The sequence below is a fragment of the Arvicanthis niloticus genome, chromosome 4, assembly GCF_011762505.2.
Source record: "Arvicanthis niloticus isolate mArvNil1 chromosome 4, mArvNil1.pat.X, whole genome shotgun sequence".
Lineage (NCBI taxonomy): Eukaryota > Metazoa > Chordata > Mammalia > Rodentia > Muridae > Arvicanthis > Arvicanthis niloticus.
Window position 1 is genome coordinate 67,405,175 of NC_047661.1, and position 24,514 is coordinate 67,429,688.

The window sequence follows — 24,514 nt, forward strand, 5'->3', positions numbered from 1 at the left end:
AGCGACGGACTACAGTTCCCAGAGGCTGGGAGGCTCGCTTCGGTTTGGTTTTGTTTTGAGCCTTCCTTTTCGCAATTAGACTACATCTCCCAGAAATCCGGTGGGTGGGGGCTGCCCCGGTAGAGAACGCACAACGGAAAGTTGGGGGAAGGTGAGGCTGCTCGGCGACGGGAAACGTCGGAAGGTGGATAAGCGAGGGGGCTTCCTTTTCCTAGTCTTAAACTGGGGCTTGGATTTCTCTTTACTAAGAGGTTGTTGGAGCTACCCTCATATCTGGGTGAGTCTGACAAGAGAATTGCTTGAGGCGGTGACTTGAGGACTTGTACTGAGAAGAAAGCCAGCCCCACCATGGAAGTGACACTAGCATCTAGGTTGTATAGGGGACCAAAGGGAAAGATGGAGTGGGGGCGTTTCCGGGGCCTAAAGGAGTTTTTAAAACAAGTAAGCAAGCAAGACAGCCCCCACACCCACACCCCCACACTTGTGAAGCTGCATGAACTAGGAGAGGGCAACGTTTTCTTGGATATTGATGTTTGCATCCCTTCCTGGGTTCTCAGTTTTCGACTTGTCAGGTAGTAGTTAGTAGTCATGTATTTGATCTAAATAGAAATAGTCCCTGTGTTTCTCTAGCATCATGGTAACACAGGACTTTGCCCCCATCTCCTTTTTAAAAAGGAGGAGTAATTCACTTATACAAAATGCTTGCCTGTTGTATGTGAATCCCCAAGTTTGATCGCCACCACTACACACAAATACAAAGCACAAAAAAGTGACGAGATTATGGGTAACTTTTCATCGCTTTTGTTAGACTCCTGTGAGATGCTATTTAGCATGGTACCACGCCAGTAGCAACTGTTTAGAAAGCCTACTGCGTGCTAGGCTAGCATTCTACATTGAGCCTTCTTTGTTGTTTTCATTCAGATGGGTCTCACATTGTAGCTCAGACTGATATGTTTTTATAAAAACCAAGGATATGTTTCGAATAGCGCTGTAGGTGTGGTGGGAGGTGGTATCTCAGTGGGCCCATGCTAAGTCATTCCTCCCTGCTGAATTACCTTCCATACTACGGGTCTATTATAGAAAGAATAGTTAGCCGGGCGGTGGTGCCGCACGCCTTTAACCCCAGCACTTGGGAGGCAGAGGCAGGCGGATTTCTGAGTTCGAGGCCAGCCTGGTCTACAGAGTGAGTTCCAGACAGCCAGGGCTACACAGAGAAACCCTGTCTCGAAAAACCAAAAAAAAAAAAAAGAAAAGAAAAAAGAAAAAAAAGAAATAATAGAGTTTATTAGGGGGCATGGGTAGAAGCGGAGAAAGAGAAAAGAAGAGGTTGGCCAGGAACACGTGGAGGGGATATGTTGAGAAAGATTGTCAGAGAGTCTGAGAGGCCAAACAGTCCCTTTTATAGCAAGCCAGGCCTACCTGGCTGTTGCTAGGTTACTGTTGGGCGGAGTATAGAAGAAATGGCAACACAGACTACTCTATAGGTTATTGTGTAGGCCACATTGGCCTTAAACTCACATGCTTCTGACTTACAAGGACTGATCCGGCACATTTAGCATTTTATTTTACTTTTGTTACTGGGTTTTGTAGGTGTGTGTGTGTGTGTTGAGACAGGGTCTCACTATGTAGTCTTGAATGGCCCAGAGCTCATAATGTAGACCAGGTTGGCCTTGAACTCACTGAGATATGTCATACAAGTGCTAGACTAAAAGGCATGTCCTACTAAGCTCATCATTGGTCCTTTTTTATTTTATGTGTAGGAGTGTTTGTCTGCATGTTTATGTGTACACCATGTATGTTCCTGTTACCCATAAAGGTCAAACTAGGGCAAGGAATTGGAGTAATGGATGGGCCTCTGCAAGAGCAGCAAGTGCTCTTAACTGCAGAGCCTCTCTCCCTCTTTCCCCATTAAAACTTTTTTTTTAATGAGTTTTTTCTGTGTTGCTAAGCCTCAAGCCTCCAACTTAGGAGGGTGTTTTGTTCTTACTTACTTACATTACCACATCTGGCTTGTTTTACCTTTTTAAAAAATTAGATTATCCATTTAAAAGTTTTTAAATGTGTGCTTTGCCTACATGTATGTATGTACATTATATGTATTCCTTGATGCCTGTGGAGGCCAGAAGATGATGTTGGATCCCTTAGAACTTGGAGTTACAGATGGTTGTGTGTGCTGGGATTCAAATCCAGGTCCTCTGAAAAGGAACAAGAAGTGCTCTTAAGTACTGCGCCATCTTTATGGCTCTACTTTTTTTTTTTCCCAAAATTTATTGTTTCTTTTTCTTTCTTTTTTTTTTAGATTTATTTATTTAAATGACTACACTGTAGCTATCTTCAGACACACCAGAAGAGGCCATCAGATGGTTGTGAGCCACCATGTGGTTGCTGGGAATTGAACTCAGGACCTCTGGAAGAGCAGTCAGTGCTATTAACCACTGAGCCATTTCTCCAGCCCCTATTTTTGTTTTTCAAGACAGTGTTTCTCTGTATAGCCCTAGCTGTCCTGGAACTCACTCTGTAGACCAGGCTGGCCTTGAACTCAGAAATCTGCCTGCCTCTGCCTCCCAAGTGCGCCACCACTGCCCAGCCACACTTTACTTTGAGACAGGTTCTCACAAAGTTGTCCAAGCAGGTCTTGAACTTGTGATCCTTCTACCCCTTGTGATCCCTCCACCCCAACCTACCAAGTAGCTGGAAGGCCTGGCTTAAAGCACTTCTTTTTCTTTTTTTAATACCAATTATTTGAGTAATCCATTAATTTAGTCCACTATCCAAATTTTGGAGTCTGTTAGCATATGCTTAGATAGAAAACATAGGAGTCAACAACCTTTGAGTATATAGGCTCTGAATCCTTAAGTCTTAAAGAAAAAGCTGTGCTTAGAGAGTATGCTTAGATTTTCCCTGCCTTAGGGTAGAAGTGGGATATGTGTTGTGGGGTATCCACCAGAGAAGACTGCTCCAACAGGGCTTCAAGCTGATAGTAATAGCTGGGTGGTGACTACATTGAGTGCTTGGGATCCCAGTGTAGTTCCAAGCATCCCTCAAGGTGAGCTTTTAAGCATAAAAATCATATCTTGGTTGACATACTTCAATTAACAATAATAGTGAGAACCAAACTACAGAAGCCAAAAAGCAAGGTTAGTATATTTAGAGACGTTCCCAGATTTGTGGACTTTGTTGGATTAGGTCTTTGTTTTCATTTTGGATGGTGGTGCTGTGTACATGCTGAGTCAGTCGTGCTAAGATCTGGGCCTATTACATAGGGACATTCTAGGCTGTTTTTTTTACCCCTATTCTCACCTGTTCACTTGTCTTGTGACTGCTTGCCCTCAAGCTGTCCTAACACTCTTCCATTACCTGTTCTCCTCCTGCTCTAATGTTCATGTATTCACGTGATAACTGTCTCAAGTATCTTCAGTGCCAAGCTTTCCTGAGATAGCAATCCAAGAAGCTAGATAGTGTAGCCCCTGGTCCCATGAATGTTTTACTTGGAAGTCAGACACATGAGGGGTTGAATACTGACATCCCCATGGATGAAAGTTACATTACCTCTTTGTTTTCTTATTTGTAAAGATAGCCTGTGAGGAGTGTCAGTGAGATGAACTAAGCAAGAGAGTCAGTGCTTTAGTCACGGTCCTGGGGCTCATGTGGTGCTACACACCTTTAGTCCTGGCACTAGGGAAGGAGACAGAAGATAGATTCAGGAGTTCTAGGTCAGCCAAAGATATATAGTGAGACCTTGTCTCAAAAAGCAAAAGTTCCTTGTTCAAATCTTCATTCTGTTTTTCTTGACTTAGCTGGCAAAGAAAGTTTTTGAGTCTTTCCCTGGTGAGATTTCTTGCATCTAGCTATGAGGCTTTCGGCGCTGCTGGCCTTGGCATCTAAAGCCCCTCTCTCCCCCAACTACCGCTATGGAATGAGCCGCCCAGGTTCCATATCAGACAAAAGGAAGAATCCTCCATGGAGCAGGCGGCGCCCAGTAGTGGTAGAACCTATCTCTGATGAAGACTGGTACCTATTCTGTGGAGACAAGGTAAGGACCTCAAGACAGAGGGACTAGAAGGCTAGTGGGCAACAATTTCCTGCCCTTCTCCTCGCCTCTTCCTACAGGTGGAAATCTTAGAAGGCAAGGATGCTGGGAAGCAGGGCAAAGTAGTACAAGTCATTCGGCAGCGAAACTGGGTTGTCCTGGAGGGGTTGAACACGGTGAGTCTTGAGAAATCTTCCCCATCTGTCCCTTTTTCTTTAAGAGCAGCATGGGGAGACAGGAAATTGACTGAGGGGCAGGTTGTACAACTGGACTTGGGCTGTACATGCTAAGCAATAGCAGGGAAACCCCCATCACACTTGTTTTCATCTGCCTTCTCTTGACAGCATTACCGATACATTGGCAGAACCAAGGATCACCGAGGAACCTTGATCCCTAGTGAAGCACCCTTGCTTCATCACCAGGTCAAGCTAGTGGATCCTGTGGACAGGCAAGCACGGGGGCGAGGGTCAAGGGGCTTCTAATTCTTGAGCTCACACAGGTGTTGGGCATGCCCATTTATCACATGAGAATAGTGTATTGGAGATGCCGGAACTTGGGTCTGTTTCTTGTACACAATTCTGTCAGTAACTCTAACAGACAAAAACAAAGGTGGTAACCCAGAGGTTCTCAACCACTGCCTTCACTTTGGGGTTGGGGGGTAACACAGGCTCCAAGCTAGATTCATTTCTTTTTTTCTACCAACCAGGAAACCCACTGAGATCCAGTGGAGATTTACTGAGGCAGGAGAGCGTGTTCGAGTCTCTACAAGATCTGGGAGAATTATCCCCAAACCTGAATTTCCTAGAGCAGATGGCATTGTCCCTGAAACGTGGACTGGTAAGTTGACAATGGGCAGGAAGAGTAGGGATGTGAAGTTTGAGAGGAAAATCAGTTGCTGGGGCTAGGAATGTACCTAGAGCATGTACCTGGGTGGTAGAACACTCGCCTAGCATGTGTAAGGCCCAATACTCCAAGGAATAGACTTGGCAAACTTTTCTTCTGACTCAACAGATGGCCCCAAGGACACATCAGTGGAAGATGCTCTAGAAAAAACCTATGTACCTCGGTTAAAGACATTAGAAGAAGATGTGATGGAGGCCATGGGGATCCAGGAGACTCGAAGATTCAAGAAAATTTATTGGTACTGAGCTTCAGAGTGCTGCTTCTGCCTGTGCAGCCTTCACCCTAAGGGTGGAGGCCTTTCTTTCTAAAACACCAATAAAGAGCCTTGAGTGCAGCTGGTGTCTACACCACCCCTCTTCCTCTCCCAAGTGCTTGCATTTTAGGGAGCTCAGGCATGGTGCAGCTTTGTGTTAGGGACAGGTCCTGCATGTTTGGGGATGGAAGCAAGAAGGCCCTGTGTTCTTTTCCCTGTTTAAGGAGTTATGTTTTAATAAATAAAATTTACATGATATTTATAGAGAAAGGAGTTGAGTCTTAAGTTACAAGCATTACTTTACATGTGAAGGGAAAGAAAGGGTACAAATCTGAAGTTTGCAAAGAGCCAGAATCCCAGCAGGATGCAGGGCACTCTAAATGGTGACAAGTTATGGTATCTAGCCATACTGGCACTGGTGGTTTTAGACTGTCAGCTGTCTTCAGTCTCAAGAGTGGAGAAGGCCTGACCCAGAGGTGTCTTGGTGGCCACCAGAACCAGATTTCTCGGAGAGAGTTCAGGGCTGAAGATCGGCAAAAGCTCAGCATAGAAGCCTAGGAGAAAGAACATGAGGGCTAACTAGAAAGGACTCGGGAGTCTGGCCCCGGCTCTCCCCACCCGTCCTGTAACACAGTTCCTTATTGCAAACTGGGAAGACTTCAAACCACTAGCTTGAGAGGCAGTCCATATGCTTTCTCAGTACCTGGGATGCTTGTTTAAAATTCACCTCACCTCGTTGGTGCTGAAGAGGGCTCAGGGGTTAAGAACACTTGCTCTTTCAGCATCCTCAAGTTTGGTTCCTAAAACCTACATCAGGTGGCTCATAACTACTTGCAACACCAGTTCCAGGGGATAGGACATCCAAAAGCATGGGGTATATCTATACACGTTTTACCACCAAAACCAGTCTCAAATGCCTCACCCATCAGGTAGTAGCCATGCCCAGCAGACTCCAAGGACCCAAGGGAGCTCCAAAGCCTCATAACCTCACCTTGCTCCTGAAGATAGAGCATCCGGTCCAGCAGAATCAGTGTCTCTACCAGTGGGGCCAGCAGGAGGGCCAAGCTGAAGAAGGCCACCACACGATTCTCTTGGGCCTGGTGGGCCTGGAGGGCAGCCAGATCCAAAGGTAGCTGGGGGTCCAGACCCACTCGCTGCAACCCTTGTTGCACATATCTGTGGGACCAGCCGTAAATCAGTTAGCTCTAGAACCTTCCACCTCCCACTTAAATTCCTGTCTAGAAGCTGATTCCCACCTTTGATTTGCTTAGTCATTTTAAAGGGTCATTTGTGCCCAGGCTTGCCCCACAACGAGTACAAGTAGTCTTCCTAGCTCAGCCTCCCCAGGCAGACCACAGTACCTAGTCTAACATTTCTGGTTTCTGTGAGTGTTTGAGATAGAGTATCTCTATGTAGTCCTGAAATTCGTTTTATAGTCCAGGCTGACCTCTGACTCCCAGGTGCTGGGATCAAAGGCATAAACTACTAGATCCGCCTGCTTTGTGTTTTTGAGACAATCTCACGTAGCCCACTCTGCCCTCAACATAAAATGCCCATTCCTCTGGTACACATTTTCTTTGGCTATGGTTACAAGTGGAGATGGGTGGGGAACCTCCCCAGACCTCACTCTTCAATCTTGAGTTCATGGACCCTGGGGATTCCTTGCACTCCAGGCCTCCGAAGCTCAGGGCAGACTTGTCGGATGACTGTTTCCAGTGCTGCACGGAAGCAGTGTGTTTGCAGGTCAGGCCCTGCTTTCTGTAATCTCTCCGCATAGTCCTCCAGAGCATGGCAGGCACCCTCCCGGAGCCTGTAGGGTAGTTCATGGCCAGGCAGCCCAGCTATCCACTGACTCAGTGGGTAGCTGCCAGGATCACTGAGTTTCATGTAGCAGCAGCCCACTGAAGCCAGGGCCACCACTTCAGGACAGCAGCAGAAGTGTCTCAGCAAGGCAACACTAAGATCCCCACAAGCATGAAGGCCTGTGAGTAGCAGACGGGTACTACTTTGGCCTGGTATCTCCAGAGGAAGCAGAAGCTCCTCACACAGAGTTGTGGGGCTGACCCACTGAACCACATGATGAGGGCGATGGCGAGTGCTACTTTGCACCACCTATGGGGAGAGGAAAAACAAAGGCAGATGCAAAACTGGATGGCTATCCTCAAGCTGCAGTGGGTCCTCTGAGTTATATGGGTGAGAAACTGGGCACAAGAGTTAGACTCTGAACAGGGGATGAGATCCTTGTTACAGACCGCAGACCTTTTCATTTTTCATGTCATTTTTCTTTTTCTTTTGGGTAGCATCGGGTATGAGACAAGGTCTTTGTAGCCTTTTCTGACCTGGAGCTCAATATGTTGACCAAACAGGCAAATCTGCACAGATCCTGTCTATGCCTCCCCAGTGCTGGAATTATGGGCCCGTGCTACTGTATTTAACTCAGTTTCCCTTTTTCTTTTGGTGGTGCTAAGGATGGAACCCAGGGCTTCATGAATGCTTCAGCAAGTGCCCTACCACTGAACTATATCCCAGTTCTTTCGGTTTCCGTGTAGGTAGTGAATGAGTCCACCACTTGGCTGTGGATTAGGGATATAGCTCAGTGGTGATAGGTTTCATCCCTAGCACAACAAATAATATTACCCATCAGGCCATAGCAGTTTACTATGAGAACATATTGGTATGGAAATACACAAACTAGAAAGTGCTTTTGAGCTGTGTGGATGCTTTGGGAAAGGAACAAAAAACCCAGCAAAAATAAACAGAAATTTGGAAGTAGAAAATGAGTCTTAATACAGAGTTCCAGCCAAGCACCCTGCTTCTATAGTGCAGGCTGCAAGAAGGGCAACTTACCTTTGGGTTCCTCTTCTCCATTTTGTCCAGAGCCTGCATGAGCTCCTGGTCTAGACGCTGAGCTCTCTTCACCAGCCTCTGATTCCCTTCAAGGCTCTTCACCATCAGCCCCAGCCCCAGAGACATGAAGCGCGAGAGATGGCCCTGGAGTCATGAGGGAGGACAGCATTGACAGCGTTGACTGTCACCCTATCAATGGTGTAGTCTTGGGCTTCACTAAAGGCTTAATTATTCCACACTCCCCCACCATCCCTCCCCCTTCCCACTTCTTAGCACCTGCTTCTATGGGCATTCCACCTGCTTATCTGCCTTCCCTGGAGTCTGACTCACCTGGCCTGAACCCACATCCACAACTTGGGTGCAGCCAGTGAGATCACTAAGCTTCTTCACCAACTGAAAGAAACAGGTTTCTTCTTGGTATTGGCTCCTGACTCCTGATGCAAATACTCAGAAGGATGGTAGGAGCCTAGATTGAGGGTAAGACTGAGGGTACCACATTGATAAGAGATGTCAAACTAGAATTGAGGAAAATGGTAGGTGTCTAGCCTCACCTGCTTGCCCTTTAAGTGAATGACTCAAAAGCAAAAGCCCGGTAGGCTGTAAAAACCAAAAATTGACTGCAGTGAACAGGAATAAAAGTCACCCATGCACAGCTACCGATCAACCCAGAAATGGACAGGAAAGCCTCCCAGCACCAACAGACAGGGTTCTAGCATGTTTGCTACGGAAGGGGGCTTCTTAACTCGCTGGTTCCTGTACCTGCAGTAAGGGCCAAACGTCTTCCTAACATAGGCTTTAGGAGTACTAGGCTCTCACAGTTTAACCTCCAGCAGTCTCCTCACCTCTCCCAGCCTCCGGATCTCATGCTGCTTCTTGGGCTTGACATGTTTCCGAAAAGGAGCTGTCAGTCGGGAGCTCTGGCTGGGGTTCTCCAGGAACTCTGATGGGGTGTGAAAGCGAGGTGTCCGGGTAAAGGCGAGGGCACAAGCTGTGGACTTCAGGGCCAGCAGGGTGAGTGGCCACACAGACCTGTACCTGAGATAGTCCAGCCCAGGCTGCTAGTGAATAGCCCACAATCACATCCTGAGTGTACTAGCTTATGACCTGGCTGGCAGGAAGGTCCAATGAGACTATCTACACAAGACTCAACACAAGGATTAGTGCTCATTCCCCAGCACAGGGCTCCTCTGGCGTACACATACCTGATCTCCTCCCCTTCCCTGGGCATTCCCAGCAGCAGGGTGGCCAGCTGCGGTGGGTTCAGTCCATCCAGCGCTTCTTGCCATGAGTGGGGAAGTGTGCCCCACAGGCTGTCTGTGAAAAATTCCTGCAGGAGCCAAGCAGTTAGTAGGACTCTACGACTTTTCCCACGTTTTCAGCCCCATCTCAACTCTCCACCACATCACCTGCCCTTTTTTAGCATTACTGCCTAAGATGACAAGATGCCTGTATCGCCTGTTCATTTTTATCAGTTCTCAAGTCTGCCCCCACCTCTACTAGCGCCAATGTGGTACAGACTGCATTCTATACACACCTCTTATTATTAATGCCCCATGTATTTGTGTCTTTCTCCATTTAGTTTCTTATTTGTTTTGTTGGTTGTTTTTTCAAGACAAGGTTTCTCTGTGTAGCCCTGGGTGTCCTGAAACTTGCTCTGTGGACCAGGTTGGCCTATGCCTCTGTCTCTGGAATTACAGTTGTGTGCCATCATGGCTTGTTTTGTTTTGAGACAGGGTCTCTCTATGTAGCCTTGGCTGTCCTGAAACTCACCGTGTAAAAGGCTGGCCTGGAACCCACAGAGATCTATCTGCCTCTGCCCTAAGGCACACACCAGAATGCCTGGCTTGACCAAGTTTTTAAAATTTATTTACTTTTATTTTATATACACTGGTGTTTTGACAGCATGTTATGTCTGGGTTAGGGTTGTCAGATCCCTTGGTGCAGAAGTTAAAGACAGTTATGAACTGCCATTTGGGTGCCGGGAGTTGAACCTGGGTCCTCTGGAAGAGAAGCCAGTGCTCTTAACTGCTGAGCCATCTCTCCAACCAGACCAATTTTTTTTTTTTTAAACCATGCATTGCTAGCATGATCAATGACTGACCACAGCATTAACAGGTATCCATTTAGTAACTTGTTATTTTATGGTCCAGATAGCTGTGTATTTTAGTTCATTCATTTGTTTTTTTAAGATTCTGGGTGCCACCGGGCGGTGGTGGCGCACGCCTTTAATCCCAGCACTTGGGAGGCAGAGGCAGGCGGATTTCTGAGTTCGAGGCCAGCCTGGTCTACCGAGTGAGTTCCAGGTCAGCCAAGGCTATACAGAGAAACCCTGTCTCAAAAAACAAACAAACAAACAAAAAACCAAACCAAAACAACAACAAACAAACAAACAAACAAGAATGTAACAATGGAGGCATGAATCAGTGTTAATCAGTGCTTGATGAGCATGCACAAGCTTGGGTTCCGTCTCCAGCACTGCAAGCTAATGCAACTAATGATTTTAACACAAATATCACATTGGAAAAAACACTCTTGAAAACTAACAGAGCTTAGTGGAGAACTACTTTAAACTCCATAGAGAAAAAAATATGAGCTGATACCAGCTCAGAGTTGTCATGTAGAGAAAATTCAATCAGAAGTAAACATACACATATATTTTCACTATTCTGAAAGCACTTAAAACAAGTTTTTGGGATTTTTGAGACAGGGTCTTATCTTAATATGTAGCTGTTGCTGGCTTAGAATTCAGGAGACTGCCTGTCTCTGCAATCCAGGTGCTGGGATTAAAGTGATACACCACCACATCCCACTTCAACTTTTTCAAATATTTTGGCAATACTTAGAGATTTAACCCAAAACCACATACAAGCTAGACAAAACTTTTTAAAAGTATTCTTATTATGTGTTTCATCTGTGGATTTGTATGTGCATTTGAAGGCAGGTGGAAGTCAGAGGAGCTGGAGTTACAGAAGGCTGTGAGTCACCAGTTGTGTGGGTGCTGGGGACAGAACTGGTCCTCCAAAAAAGCAAGAAATGCTTTTAACCACATAGCCATCTTGCTAGTCCCACACAAGCATTTGCTCTAGAATAGCGGTTCTCAACCTGTAGGTTAGGACCGCTTTGGAGGGTTCACATTTCAGATATCCTGCATATCAGGTATTTGATTCATAACAGCAGCAAAATGAGTTATAAAGTAGCAACAAAAACAGTCTTATAGCTGGAGATCATCACAACATGAGGAACTGTAATAAAGGGTTGCAGGATTATGAAGATTGAGACTCAGCCCACCCCCAAGCCTTGTAGGTCCTTTTCTATGTGTGCGTATGGGGGGTTGGGGGAAATGAGACAGTCTCAACATTCATTTGAGCTGGCTGCAAATCAAGACAAATTCTTCTGTCTCAGTCTTCTGAGGGGCAAGATTACAGGAAGGTAACTTAATGTATGTCTGCTCTGTTTTAGTTTTGTTTTAAAGTAACATCATCTAGTCCAAGCTGCTCTAGAACTTGTTTTGTAGCCTAGGTGAACCCTGAACTCCTGATTCTCCTGCATCTAGTTGTCATGTGCCAGAATTACAAGTGTACTCCACATCTGGCCAAGTACTTCTTCACCAACCCACTCTTTTGCCTTTTAGTGGAGGATAAGCTCTGGAACATCTCGTTTCTCTATGTTTCTATGTAACTTCAGACCGGCCCAAATGGTGGTTGTGGGGTTATAAAAAAACAAACAAAAACAAACAAACAAAAAACAGAAAAAGAGCCGGGCGGTGGTGGCGCACGCCTTTAATCCTAGCACTTGGGAGGCAGAAGCAGGTGGATTTCTGAGTTCGAGGCCAGCCTGGTCTACAAAGTGAGTTCCAGGACAGCCAGGACTACATAGAGAAACCCTGTCTCGAAAAAACAAAAAACAAAACAAAAACAAACAAACAAACAAAAAACCAAAAAACAGAAAAAGAGCTGGAGAGATGGCTCAGCAGTTAAGAGCACTGACTGCTCTTCCAGAGGTCCTGAGTTCAGTTCCCAGCAACCACATGGTGGCTCACAACCATCTGTAATGGAATCCAATGCCCTCTTCTGGTGTGTCTGAAGACAGCAACAGTGTACTCATACACATAAAAAATATATCTTTGAAAAAAAAAAAAAAACAAAAACCACCACCCAAAACCCCGACCAAACCAAACTTAACTATTAGAGACAGAAAACTGGGTAGGAATTATTCTAGTCTTCAGCTTTCCTTATAAGCAAGAGATAAAAGCTGTTTCCAAATTTTCTCTTCAGTGGGCTCCTAATTACCCCCACCATAAGAAGTAACCCGCCCTCAGCCCAGTGGCCTCACGATGATGTAGGCGTCCAGGATAGAACGGTAGAGAGCTAGGACGCGGGTGAGGTCCACAGCCAGTTGCCTTCTCTCCTCACGCGAGAGGCCATGGGCTGAGACGCCCGGCATCCTGTGGCGTGACTGTCGGTGCAAAGAGGGAGGAGGTAAGGAGACACAAGATCGGTACCACGAAAACATGCAACCCAAGCCGGGCTCAATTCTGCAGGCCCAACGCAAAGCAATAACTCCGAACCCTCCGGACAACACCTCTACAATCGCGTCCAATTACAAGTCTAAATAACAAGGCGCACTTGGCAAACGTCACGGCTTCCCCTGGGCAAAGCCATTTGCGCAGACGCAGGGTCTCTCGGTGACGTCACAAAAGCGCGCCCAACACCAGCTTACTGCGAGGCGGTCAGCTGCAGGTCCCGCCCTCCCTCCCGGAAGTGGGACCACGGTTCCGGCGCGCTCTGTTCCGCTTCCCGCGGCCCACCACCTTCGAGTTGTACCTCCACGGGGCCCGAGGGGCCGGGGAGCGCATCCCGCCCCCGCCCCCACCCACGCCGCCGCCGCCGCCACCACCGTTGCCGCTGCTCACGCACTCCGAGTCGCTGGCCTCGCTGCCTGAGGTGGGGGCGCTGCGGGCGCGTGTGCGCCGGCCGCCTTCCCGTTGCCGCCCGCGTTCTTGCCGTCCGGGCATACGTCGGCGCGCGCCCGCGCCTGCATCCGGCTCCGGACGCCTGCGATCTTAGTGGGACCCAACTTGGAGGTAGGTATATAGGGTGTTCGGGGATGGTTCGTGGACTGTCAAGAGTGTAGTGGCCGAGGTGGCCCGTCTGTATTTTCCTCCAGTTAGATCTTCTGCTGTGTAATGTCACAGGTCTTTACTGTGTGGGACAAGGAAGGTACGTGAGGAGATCGCCCCCACGTGGATCCAAGGGAGAGATACCTGGATTTTCTCTTCGTTTTGTAGCACACTGAGAATTCCTGGTTGATCCTCATCTATGGTGTTTCATCTTACCACTGACAAACTTACTTTGAAGTACTCTTTGCTGTTTCAGTACGCACTTGTCTCGACTTCGTAGACATGATAAAGTTCGGTCTCAGTGGGCCCCACATCTTTTTATCGCCAGCCTTTGCACCCTCACTTTATGCTATCAGGTATATTATTTTTGTGTTTTATTAGTATTTATATATGTGTATCGTTTAATTGCCTGGGGCCTGCAGAGATCAGAAGGCATCTAATTTTTCTGAAACTGGAGGTTCAGATGCTGTGAACTACTACCACTTGGGTGCTGGGAACTGAACTTCACATCTCTGCAAAAGCAACAAGTTATAGCTACTAAGTCATCTCTCCAGCCCCAGCATCTTTAGTTTTTAAAATAACACAAGATTTGAAGAGGAGAAACAACCCTTTTAAGACCAACCTAAAGGTGGGGACTTCTTTAGTTTTCCAGGCTTTGGGCTTTCGGAAGTAATCACTTAGGTTTTCCAGAATTGGTCTTCTTTTTCTCTCAGGCCTATGGTGCAGGTGTCAGGATTGCTTTTGTCCCCAAGGCTAATTGCAGACCTCCACATGTTGAACTATGGGATTCCACAGAGAATGAGACTCTCATCCTTTTGCTGTCAGTGAGCTATTCTTCCCAGCTTTCTCCCACCATCCACTGACCTCATGTCTACCATACTCCTGAATTTGGACTTTGGGGAACCTTCGAAAAAGGCATTTGGAGGAAATGCCAAACATCAACGTTTTGTCAAGAAGCGACGGTTCTTGGAACAGAAAGGATTTCTGAATAAAAAGAACCAACCCCCTAGCAAGGTATCTAAGTTGAACTCAGAACCTCCAAAGAAAAGGGAAACTTCAAGAGTAGATGGCATTTTGAAGATCCTTCCATGTCCAAAGAAGAAGAAAGAGGCAGCTGCCTCCAAGAGGGACTCAGAGCATTCCAAAGACAAGAAAGCGTCATTGTCTTGGCTGACCCCTGCTCCTTCAAAGAAGACTGATTCTGTTGTTGCTAAAATAGATTTGCTAGGGGAGTTTCAGAGTGCCCTTCCAAAGATTAAGAGCCACCCATCTCGCACCCAGAAGAAGGGCTCCAAGAAGAAGCCCTTGAAAAAGAAAATTGCTACAGAGAACTCCACCCAAGCTCAGTCAAAGGATAAAAGCTCCAAGAAGAAGCCCTTGAAGAAAAATGCTGTACAGAATTCCACCCAAGCTCATTCTGAGGATAAGTGCCCTAAAGTTCCCCAAAACTTGCCAGGGAAGATGGTGGCGATAGACTGTGAGATGGTGGGCACAGGACCCAAGGGGCGTGTCAGCTCCTTGGCTCGCTGCAGCATTGTGAATTACCATGGAGACGTGCTCTATGACGAGTACGTCCTCCCCCCCTGCTACATTGTGGACTACCGCACCAGATGGAGTGGCATCCGGAAGTGCCACATGGTTAATGCTACACCCTTTAAGACTGCTCGGAGTCAGGTGAGGAGCGTGGGACAGGACAAGAGAGAGAGGTCTGGAGAGGACTTTCAGCAAGTGATGTTCTGGGGAGGTGTCAAAGGATGGTAAAGGGAGGGAGAATACCATCACGTGATTAAGAAGGCTTCCTATTGGAATAAGGAATTATTTTTGTGGCTGCTGTGACAAAATACTTGAGCAAAAGAATGAATTTATTTGGGCTCAGAGTTTAAGGATTTCTTCCATTACAGTACAGAGATTGTGGCAGCAAGAGCAGGATGTAACTACTGAATTGCCAGGAAGCAGAGAGAAGTGAATACTGGCTATTCTCTTCTTTTTTTATTCAGCCCAGGACTCCAGCCAATGGAATGAATAGGTTATTTTGTTTTAGTTAGTTTTTTTTTTTACATGGATCTTCCCACCTCAGTTAACCCAATCTGAAGGCTCACAGACATGCTCAAATTTGTCTTCTAGTTTAATTCTATTAATTCTATTAAACTGAGTTCTATCACAAGTCCATCCCTGTCAACTTATGACCAAACATCATACATTTTAGCCAAACCTTCCATCCTTGGTCATCACAAGCTCATAGGTATCCCATAATACAAACTGGGTTTAGTTCAATTTCAAAAGTTTCCATGGTTTCTAACAGTCTAAACAAAGTCTCTGAAACCTAGGCAGACTCTTAACTGTGAGCCCCATCACATCAGAAACAAAGGCTGAGGTCATGGAGCTCACTTTTAAACCCAGTACTTGGGAGGCAGAGATAGGTGGATCTCTGAGTTCCAGGTCACCTAGAGTTACATGGTGAGACGCTGTCTCAAAAACAAGTTTAGAGATGCCTTATTGTGTAAAGTGCTTGCTGCACAAGCATAATGACTGAATCCAGAATTTGTAGAGCCCAGCTGTCTTAGTCAGGGTTTCTATTGCTATGATAAAACACCATGACCAAAAGCAACCTTACAAGGAAAGAGGGTTTATTTCAGTGATAGCCCAGCATGAGGGAAGTTAGAGTGGGTACTCAAGGTGGAGGCTATGGAGGAATGCTTGCTCCTTCCTGGCTTGTTTAGCTTGCTTTCTTGTAATACCTGCCTGTGGGTGGCACCACCCACATCACATCACTCACCATAAAGAAAAGGCCAGTCTGATCTGCAGAGTGAGTTCCAGGACAGCCAGGGCTATACAGAAAAACCCTGTCTCAAAAAATAAAAATAAAACATACTCCAAACTTTAATAAAAGTCCCATGATCTTTAAAAATTCAAACACTTAAAAAGTTTAAAGTCTTTTAAATACCTAAAGTCTTTAGAATTCCAAGTTTCTCTAACTGTGGGCTTTTGTAAAATCAAAATCAGGTTAAATATTTTATTTCAAGAGGAAAAAGCCAGGGTACAGTCACAGTCAAAGGAAAACAAAACTGAAGCCCAACATTATAAAGCTCAGTGTCGTATTCTGAGACTCTCGGTCTTTTTGGCTCTGAGGGGCTTGCACAGCGCACACAGCTTTTCTCCTAGGCTCAGGCTGGCTCCTCTCCAAAGTTGCTGCCGTTCTTGGTGGTCATCCAGTGGTGCTGGGGTCTCCACTGCAACAGGGCACCTTTACCAATAGCTTCTTCTGCACTTTCTTCAGGGACTGTGACCCTGCCAGATGGTGCCAGGCTATAATTCCTTCAGTCTTGGGCCTTCTACTGCAACTGAGGCTGCACCATCACCAATGCCTCTCCATGATTCTATCATGACTTCAAAAGCAGTACCACATTGGTGACTCTTACATGTTAGCAATTTTGGCTGCCAGCATAAGATGCAGCCTAGGCCCACTCTGGAATAGAGCTTCTTTGTTCTGACCCTGGAGAAGCACTTGCTAGAAGATTTCACCTGAGTGATGATGTCTTTTGGGTTTGTTTTGTTTTGCTTTGTTTTGTTCCAGACAAGATCTTATGTAGTTCTGGCTGTCCTGTAACTCACCATTTTAACCAGGCTGGCTGTGAACTCACAGAGACTCTCCTGCCTCTGCTTCCCCAAGCACTGAGAATGAAGGTGTGCACTGCTGTGCCTGCCCTTAATAGAATCTTTAAGGAACTTTCAGCCTTCCCTCTGAAAGTTTACAAGCCAGGCAGGCCTTCATCCTCTGCACTGCTCTCAGCATTATCCTCTGACTTCTCACAGCAGCTTGGTAAGCTCTGAACAACACTTAATGGTTGTTCCATAGCAAATCCCGAAGTCCTTTCTCAATACTTCCCAAAGCGCATGGTTAGTGTTACATCAGCAATACCTGACAACCTAGTACCAATTTCTCTCATAGTTTCTACTGCTATGATAAAACACCTTGACTAAAAGCAATTTGGGGAGGAAAGGGTTTATTTTATCTTTTAGTTGTAGTCCAAGAAGGGAAATCAGAGCAGGAATTCAAGGCAGAAACCTGGAGGCAGGACCTGAAGAGGCCATGGAATTGCTTACTGCCTTGCTCCCTCCTGGTCTGCTGATAGCATCTAGGACCATAGGCCTTGTGGCATAGCTGTCAATGGGCATAGTAGGGAAAGAGCAGTGCAAACACAGAGCCTCCAGTTCCATGTCCAGCATCCTGCACTTGTCATCATATTATCTGGACTGCCAGGTCCATAGGTAGGCTGGCCCTTGCAGCTCTACTGCCTGTAGCACACAGCCCCTCTGTTGGGCTAGCTTTGCTTCATGCCTGTAGTTTTCTTGACAAATGTACTATGGTCCTGACATTTCCAAAATCCCAGATTCTCCATTGTAACTTAGGTTTCACCTTAACAGCTTTTTGCAGGAGCCTCCTTGAAAGGGCACCAACCCTGTCACACGCCCTGGCTCTTAATGGCCTCATGCAAGCCCTCATGACCCCCTTATGTTTGCATTTTTTGTGCCCTAAAAATCAGTGCCATGTGATGCAAAGTTTTGCTTTCAGTTCAAAATGTAACCTGGTCCATTTAAACCAAAGTTGTACAGACCTCTGTTTACTTTGATTAAAGATTAATTGAAAACTTTTCTAGCTGGGCAGTAGTGGTGCACGCCTTTAATCCCAGCACTTGGGAGGCAGAGGCAGGCGGATTTCTGAGTTCGAGGCCAGCCTGGTCTACAGAGTGAGTTCCAGGACAGCCAGGACTATACAAAGAAACCTGTCTTGAAAAACAAACAAACAAAAACAAAAAACAAAAAAAAACCCTTTTTTCTAAGTGCTATTTGGCTTTCTCCATTTAAATGAAATGAATCTTTCTGTGGGTGGGATCTTGCTTTTTATGCACTTTTCCCCCTGTCCCAATGGCGGTATCACTTTTCATAGCCTGTAACTTTGAATGTATGGCATTTAGTCCTTTCCCCCATACATAAAATTGTATTTTCCCCCATATTTTAATTTCCTCCCCCTCACTGTATATTTTCGCTCATATTTAATTTGCTCCCCCTCACTGTAGATGTGCATACAGTGTGCAGTCTCCTTTACATAGTGTTGAATAGTTTCCCTGTGTAAAAATATCTTCTGCCAGACAAATTAGTCCATTACTCTAGTTCTTCTCTAATCCACAGCTCTAAACTCCTACATTCCCTCCCCAAAACCAGTTCCAAAGGCCTAAGCACCGCATGATCAGTGTCTAACTGTTCTCAGGAGTGCTATGAAGAGACCATGGCTAAGGCAACTCTGATAAGGAAAGCTCTTAGTTGGGCTTGTTTACAGTCTTAGAGGGTTAGTCTGTGATCATCATGGCAGGAAGTAGAGCAGTACGGCACTGGAGCAGTAACTGAGAACTTCACGTCCTGATCCACAGACAGCAAGCAAAGACATTGGATTTGGCGTGGGCTTCTGAAACCTCAAAGCCCAAGCTCACCCCCAGTAACATATCTGTACCAAGACAGATATAATAATTCTTATAATTCCTAAATAAACCACCCACTGGGGACTGAACACTTATATACATGAGCAAATGTTGGCCATAGTCAGGTTTATCACAGCAATAACCTCACCCCTCATTACTATCTTTCTGTATTACTTATTGTTGTGATAAAATTAGTTTAAGGAATAAACGGTTTATTCTAATAGCTTGATGGTTCAGTACACCATGGTAGCCGGAGTATGAGGTTGGTTACCATCAACACTTAGGGTGGGTCTTCTACGTTATTAACTCAGTCTAGACACTCCCCCACAGACACTTCTTTATGTATCTTCACCTGATTCTAGATCTTGCCAAGTTGACAAGATTAGCCATTATAGGAATGCTAAAGTCAGGAAGTTAGAACCTGGTGGTAGAAGTAATTTTACTAGTTGAGATCCACAGTGTCTAGTGGAATTGACTTCAAGAATGAGTAGCCAGTGGTGATAGACGTGATCATGTAAACAAAAGAACAACAGGTGTGAAAGAAGCGGCCTGAAAGTGTTTGTAGCAATAGGCAGAACTTTTACAAAAACAAAATAAAAAATAAAGCACCCTGGAAAAATGGCTCTGCAGTTAGACGCCCCTGCTGCTTCTGAGAGGACTTGAGTTCAGTTCGGTTCCAGTACTTCTGTGGAGACTCATCCTCAACCATCTGTAACTCCAGTTCTGGGGCTGCTCTTCTGGCCTCCTTGGACATCAATCACACATTGATACACATGTATAGAAAGTCAGACTTTGTTTTGAAGCTGTATTGAAGCATAGTTGTATTGTTGGTGAGCATCTGGGTGGCATGTAGTAAGACAAAAGACACGGTTTGTAAGGGGTTCTCTTCACAACTAATAATAAACAAGAGTGGAGGTAGGGTGAGAATAGAGGACACGAGAGCCTGCTAGTCCTGGGAGGCCACCAGAGGGCACCATTGGTCTGCTTTGCAATTGAGGAACTTGCTCTTTGCTTTCTCTAGACATACTTCGAGTGATTCTTTTTCTATGACAGGGTTTTATGTAGCCCAGGCTGGCCTCAGACTGGCTTTGTAGCTAAGGGTGATTTTGATCTTCTGATTCTCTTGTATCTGTCTCCTGAGTGCTATGATTATAGGCATGTGCCACTGTACCTAGTTTACACAGAGTTAGGGGATACAACACAAGGCTGTACAGGCAAGCACTATACCAGCTGAGCCACATCCTCATTCCCTCCAAAGATTCTTTTAATGTTAGACACACCACTGAAGGAGGTTTATCAGGTGTTTTTAAAAAGACAGGAAGTAACAGGCATGGTGGTGCACACCTTTAATCCCAGCACTGAGGAAGCAGGGGCAGATGGAGCTTTAAACTTGAGGCCAGCCAGAGCTACACAGTGAGGTTTTTCAAAAACAAAAGGAAAGAAATGCCAAGGCACATCCTCTCTACAGGGCACAGTTGAACAGATGTGTGGGAGAGGTCCTAGCTTCAGTAAGGACAGCTAAGGGGCAGATGAGGTGAAGATGGTGCTAGGTAGGAGACTGGGCATAGCACATACAGCAGATGCTTATTGACTGAACCTACCTAGGCAAAGACAAACTGGTTTTCATCAGGAAGTTTTTCACCTTGCTTAAGCTGGGGTTATGAATCTGAGATGAGACCAGATGCATCACTAAGTGGGTCCCCTGAAAGCTGTGCAGGACTCTTGCTGTTTTCACTATCCCATTTTGAGTATAGCTTGCAGAATCTGTAAGACTTTAAGTGCTGAGACGTTAGTTGGTTTCAAGAAACCAACAAGTATCCAGAAAACCCTAGCTGCAGCTTTACTCTTTAGATGTCTGTTGTTTGTTTTCTTTGATTTCTTCTGTGAAGATGGAGTGTGTCGTGACCTGAGTATAAAGGTTAGAGGGTAACTTGTGAAAGTTGGTTCTCTCCTCTCATGTGGGTCTCAGGGATCAAATGTAGATCATCGAACATGGTGACAAGAGTCTTCACCTTCAGAGTCCATCTCATTGGCCCTTTTCCCCCTTGAGGCAGACTCTCATATATCCCAGGCTAGCCTCGTGTATCCCAGTCTAGTCTCAGACTTTCTGTGGAGCCAAAAATGACATTTAACTTTAGTTCTTCCTACTTTCAACTCCCAAGTATAGGGATTACGGGCCTGTGCCAATGTGCCCAGTTATTGCAGTGCTGCAACCCAGGGTTTAATGCATGCTAGGCAAGCACTCTGAGCCATATTCCCAGATCCAACCCTGTTTGTTTTGGTTTGTTTGTTTGTTTGTTTGTTTGTTTAAAGGTTTATTTGCCAGAAGAGGGCATCAGACCCCATTACAGATGGTTGTGAGCCACTATGTGGTTTCTGGCGATTGAACTCATGATCTTTGGAATAGCAGACGGTGCTCTTAACTACTGAACTATCTGTCGAACCCCACCAACCCTGTTTTTTGAGACAAGGTCTCATGTAGCTCAGGCTATACTGTAACTTGCAGTCTGCCTGCCTCAGCTTTCTTTGTTCTGGGATTGTAGGTTTATATAACCTTGCCTAGATTAATTTTTTTGTAAAGATTTATTTTTAATTGTGTGTATGTGTTTTTTACATGTGTGTGTAGTATCTTAAGAGACCTGAAGAGGGTGTCATATCCTCTCAAACTGGGGTCACAGGCAGTTGTGTCACCCTACATAGGTGCCAAGAGCTGAACTCTAGTGCTCCTGCAGAGTACACACTCCTACCTGCCGAGTCATCCCTTCAGCCCCATGATCAGCATCTTTATGTTCCATTGGAGACTGAAGGAAGCAGCTAGGGATAGTGGGCTGTGGTAGAGCATTTATTTGGCATATACAGGGCCTCGGTTCTTTGGGGATGGCGGGCCAGGGGAGAATACTGATAACCATTGTTGGGGTGGAAACTAATAAACATGTAAGGGACCTCTGGTGGTGTAGATCCAAATAGGATCACACAGCAGTTCTCTAGGGAAAGGAGAGATGGCGTTCTGAAGGAGGAACAGTTGTGGGAGAGGGCATTTCAAGAGTGGTGAGGGTAGAGGTGATGGATGGTATGTTGGTGATGGCTATTTGGGCCTTCAGGATATAAGGAGCTCCACCTTTGAGTATGGCTTCTCATTACCTCCTTTTGTGTCTATTTCAGATCTTGAAGATACTCTCAGGGAAGGTAGTAGTAGGGCATGCCATTCACAATGACTACAAAGCCCTACAGTACTTTCATCCCAAGTCCCTCACCCGAGACACTTCCCAGATACCACTCCTCAACCGAAAGGCTGACTGCCCAGAAAATGTCACTTTGTCATTGAAGCATCTCACCAAGAAGCTGCTGAATCGGGACATCCAGGTAACTTCTCTCCAAGTGCCCCCACCAAACATGACCCAGTAGTCTCCCTGTCTGTAAGGAGAAATAATAATTCCTGGGCACCGTACAGACTGTAGCTGATGATACAGTGGGAAAAGAAGACACTCAGACATTGCACATGTTCAGGAGTCTAGGACAGTGGCCACAGAATATTGAGCTGTGGGTACACGCCATACAGAGAACATGTAAGAAAGAAGACCCAGACGGTCTGTTTGATCTGAAATGTCCTGCTCTGTAGAGCTTAATAATCTGATGCATACATATTGTCATAGAGATGAACAGGCTTTCTGGGAGTTGAAACTCAGAGATGTGCTAGGGAGGAGGGCCCCTGTAGACTTCTGACTACAGTTCATAAACTATAGAAGATAAAGTATAGATGACTAGCAGGTTGCAGGGAGTCTAGAGTTGTCTGGGAAAAGAAACAGTTGTTGTCTTATGTTCTTTTCCCTTTTAGGCTGGAAAAAGTGGACATTCCTCGGTGGAAGATGCCCAGGCCACAATGGAGCTGTACAAGTTGGTTGAAGTCGAATGGGAACAGCACCTGGCCCAGAATCCCCCAGAAAATTAGCATTCCCAGGAAGAAACATGCAGTAGACCAACCCACAGTTCTGTAGCTTCTCGCCTATAGAAGCTAGAATCATTGGGGAGAGGGGTTTGACCAGAGACATAATACCCATTGAAATTTCATCTCAGCTATTGTGGTCACTGTGTGGTTAAGTGTCTCATGGAAGAGGAAAACCTTCATGTTAAAACCCACCTCTAGGTCAGGCAGATTGCCTACTTGTAATCCCAGATACTTGGGATGCTGAGACAGGTTATAGATTTAAGGTCTGCCTAGACTACAGAATTAGTTCTAGGCCAGTGAGACCCTGTCCTAACATAAAAAGAGGGCCAGGAGTAAAGCCCAGTGCTAGAACACTTAACTAGCATGCATACACCACTAGGTACAGTCTCTAGGAGTGGGGTGGGGGAGGGTAGAAGGAATGGAACACATGATGAACCATAACTGTTTACTTCTTTAGTAGTGCTAACCACATCACAGGGTGCTTGTGCCAGTCAGCCTTGACTTTGAGGAAGCAAGGCACACCAGGGAATACAGTTTCCCACACTACTTTATCTATGGAACACATATCAAAGATGTGTCTCCTTTTGGTGGAGAGTGGGATAAAGGAGTAGCTGTGTTGCCAAGGCTGGCCTCAAACACTTGGTCTCAAATGACTTCCTCAACCTCATGAGTAGCTGGGACTGCAAGTGTGTGTTCACCGCTGTGCCTGGTCCTTTTAATTTTATAGTTTTTGATGTTGTTGTTGTTGTTGTTGTTCTAAAGTAATTAACAGTATCTTTTCACTTTCAGAGTCCTGATTGGAGCTAGGCATGATGGTCTGTAATCTCAGAACTCTGGAGGTCAAGGCAGGAAGATCAAAAGTTTAAGGGCAGTCTGAGTACATAGAAAAGCTCTGGCCCATAGAAGTTGAAAAGAGAAGGAAAGGCTTGTGTGGTTGCTTGCTGAATTTTATAGCCACATTACATAGCACTGAATGACAGAGAGTTTACTTAATTTAGGTTCCACTTAGTTTAAAAAGAATTTATGTAGTTTTAATAGTCTTTCAGTCTTTCACCTTGCAAATGTAGCCTCTTAATTCATGATTCTTTTTATGAATTTTTATAATAGAAAACTGATGGGTTTTTTTTACATATAAAGATGTATTTTATTTTATTTATGTGTATGTGTATGCTTTCAGGGTCCAGGAGAGGGTGTCAGCTCCTTCAGAACTACAGTTATGGCCATTGTGAGTTTCTGGAAAGTGAGTGCTAGAAGTAAAGCTGAGAGCCTCTGGACACAGTCGTCTCTCCAGCTCAGAGAGTGGGTTCGTTTTGGGTTCTATTAAATGATATCTCAGGTGTGGAGGGCTGTGTAGTCCTGTAGGAGGGTTTCTAGGCTTTCGGGATGAGTAGTCACTGGAGCCCTTATTTGCTGGATGATTTGAAGCTCTGGTAAGTCTTTGTCACACAAAAAGTGCCTTATCTTTCCTATCATACCTGAAGTGACACCCTAAGCCATGCAGGCACATATAGAGGGCGTGTGACCCAGGGAGTGCGGTTGAGTGGATCCATGGTCATAAGTGAGAGACACAGAGAGGAAGGGTGCTTGGTGACCAAGCCTGGCAGCTCTTCCTCAGTGGTGCACACCCTTGTCTCCTGAAGATGAGTCATGGACTGCAGCATGGAGGTCCTTACTCTGTAGAGCTATATCTGGATCCTTTCACGCTTTCATTTTGTCATTCAGTTCTTGAAGTTTTAATACCAAATCCTGAGTTCTAACCTAGGTTTTTATGCGGTAGTATTTGTCGGGGGTTGAGAGGATGGTAAGACTGCCATCTTCCATGAGATGGTACTGATCCTTTGAGGTGCACCATGTCACTCTAAGCTGGGTGGGTTTTTTTTGCTTATGTGTATGGGTGTTTTGCCTACTTGTATGATTGCACTATTTGTGTGCCTGGTGC

The 24,514-nt window shown here is 45.7% G+C and overlaps 3 protein-coding genes across 12 annotated transcripts; 2 read left to right on the forward strand and 1 right to left on the reverse strand.

The window, feature by feature from the left end:
• Nucleotides 1-5: 5 nt before the first annotated feature.
• On the forward strand, nt 6-5,267 carry Mrpl24 (mitochondrial ribosomal protein L24). Of its 2 annotated transcripts, none has more exons than XM_034499518.2 (6): nt 6-151; nt 3,798-4,033; nt 4,111-4,206; nt 4,375-4,478; nt 4,737-4,867; nt 5,042-5,267. In XM_034499518.2, exons 2-6 carry the CDS (start codon nt 3,851-3,853, stop codon nt 5,176-5,178), a joined length of 651 nt encoding a protein of 216 aa, XP_034355409.1. In that variant the 5' UTR covers nt 6-151; nt 3,798-3,850; the 3' UTR covers nt 5,179-5,267. The 2 variants fall into 2 exon arrangements, with proteins under 2 accessions (XP_034355409.1, XP_034355408.1); XM_034499517.2 differs by having other exon boundaries at nt 104-277.
• A 125-nt stretch (nt 5,268-5,392) lies between these two features.
• Nucleotides 5,393-12,689, reverse strand: Mettl25b (methyltransferase like 25B). Of its 7 annotated transcripts, none has more exons than XM_034499511.2 (8): nt 12,366-12,689; nt 9,236-9,360; nt 8,876-9,068; nt 8,364-8,426; nt 8,034-8,177; nt 6,814-7,298; nt 6,178-6,362; nt 5,393-5,740 (listed from the first exon to the last, which is right to left on the reverse strand). In XM_034499511.2, exons 1-8 carry the CDS (start codon nt 12,543-12,545, stop codon nt 5,619-5,621), a joined length of 1,497 nt encoding a protein of 498 aa, XP_034355402.1. In that variant the 5' UTR covers nt 12,546-12,689; the 3' UTR covers nt 5,393-5,618. The 7 variants fall into 7 exon arrangements, with proteins under 7 accessions (XP_034355402.1, XP_034355405.1, XP_076788770.1 ...); XM_034499514.2 differs by having other exon boundaries at nt 8,876-9,028; nt 12,216-12,513; XM_076932655.1 differs by having other exon boundaries at nt 12,216-12,513.
• Nucleotides 12,690-12,738: 49 nt separating this feature from the next.
• Nucleotides 12,739-23,727, forward strand: Isg20l2 (interferon stimulated exonuclease gene 20 like 2). 3 transcript variants are annotated; one of them, XM_034499516.2, is made up of 5 exons: nt 12,810-13,116; nt 13,228-13,508; nt 13,866-14,826; nt 21,792-21,992; nt 22,465-23,727. In XM_034499516.2, exons 3-5 carry the CDS (start codon nt 14,020-14,022, stop codon nt 22,576-22,578), a joined length of 1,122 nt encoding a protein of 373 aa, XP_034355407.1. In that variant the 5' UTR covers nt 12,810-13,116; nt 13,228-13,508; nt 13,866-14,019; the 3' UTR covers nt 22,579-23,727. The 3 variants fall into 3 exon arrangements, with proteins under 3 accessions (XP_034355406.1, XP_034355407.1, XP_076788772.1); XM_076932657.1 differs by having other exon boundaries at nt 13,409-13,508; XM_034499515.2 differs by lacking the exon at nt 13,228-13,508 and having other exon boundaries at nt 12,739-13,116.
• The last annotated feature ends 787 nt before the right edge of the window (nt 23,728-24,514 follow it).

Excerpts from the sequence above, each read along its gene's own strand:
- Mettl25b (XM_034499511.2), bottom strand. The coding sequence starts at position 12,545 with ATGTTTTCGTGGTACCGATCTTGTGTCTCCTTACCTCCTCCCTCTTTG. Across the intron at positions 8,178-8,363 it reads TGGATGTGGGTTCAGGCCAG|GGCCATCTCTCGCGCTTCAT; the intron begins GTGAGTCAGACT and ends TCATGACTCCAG. Across the intron at positions 7,299-8,033 it reads TGGAGAAGAGGAACCCAAAG|GTGGTGCAAAGTAGCACTCG; the intron begins GTAAGTTGCCCT and ends CTCTCCCCATAG.
- Isg20l2 (XM_034499515.2), top strand. The coding sequence starts at position 14,020 with ATGTCTACCATACTCCTGAATTTGGACTTTGGGGAACCTTCGAAAAAG. Across the intron at positions 14,827-21,791 it reads TTAAGACTGCTCGGAGTCAG|ATCTTGAAGATACTCTCAGG; the intron begins GTGAGGAGCGTG and ends TGTCTATTTCAG. Across the intron at positions 21,993-22,464 it reads TGCTGAATCGGGACATCCAG|GCTGGAAAAAGTGGACATTC; the intron begins GTAACTTCTCTC and ends TTTCCCTTTTAG.
- Mrpl24 (XM_034499518.2), top strand. The coding sequence starts at position 3,851 with ATGAGGCTTTCGGCGCTGCTGGCCTTGGCATCTAAAGCCCCTCTCTCC. Across the intron at positions 4,034-4,110 it reads ACCTATTCTGTGGAGACAAG|GTGGAAATCTTAGAAGGCAA; the intron begins GTAAGGACCTCA and ends CTCTTCCTACAG. Across the intron at positions 4,868-5,041 it reads TGTCCCTGAAACGTGGACTG|ATGGCCCCAAGGACACATCA; the intron begins GTAAGTTGACAA and ends CTGACTCAACAG.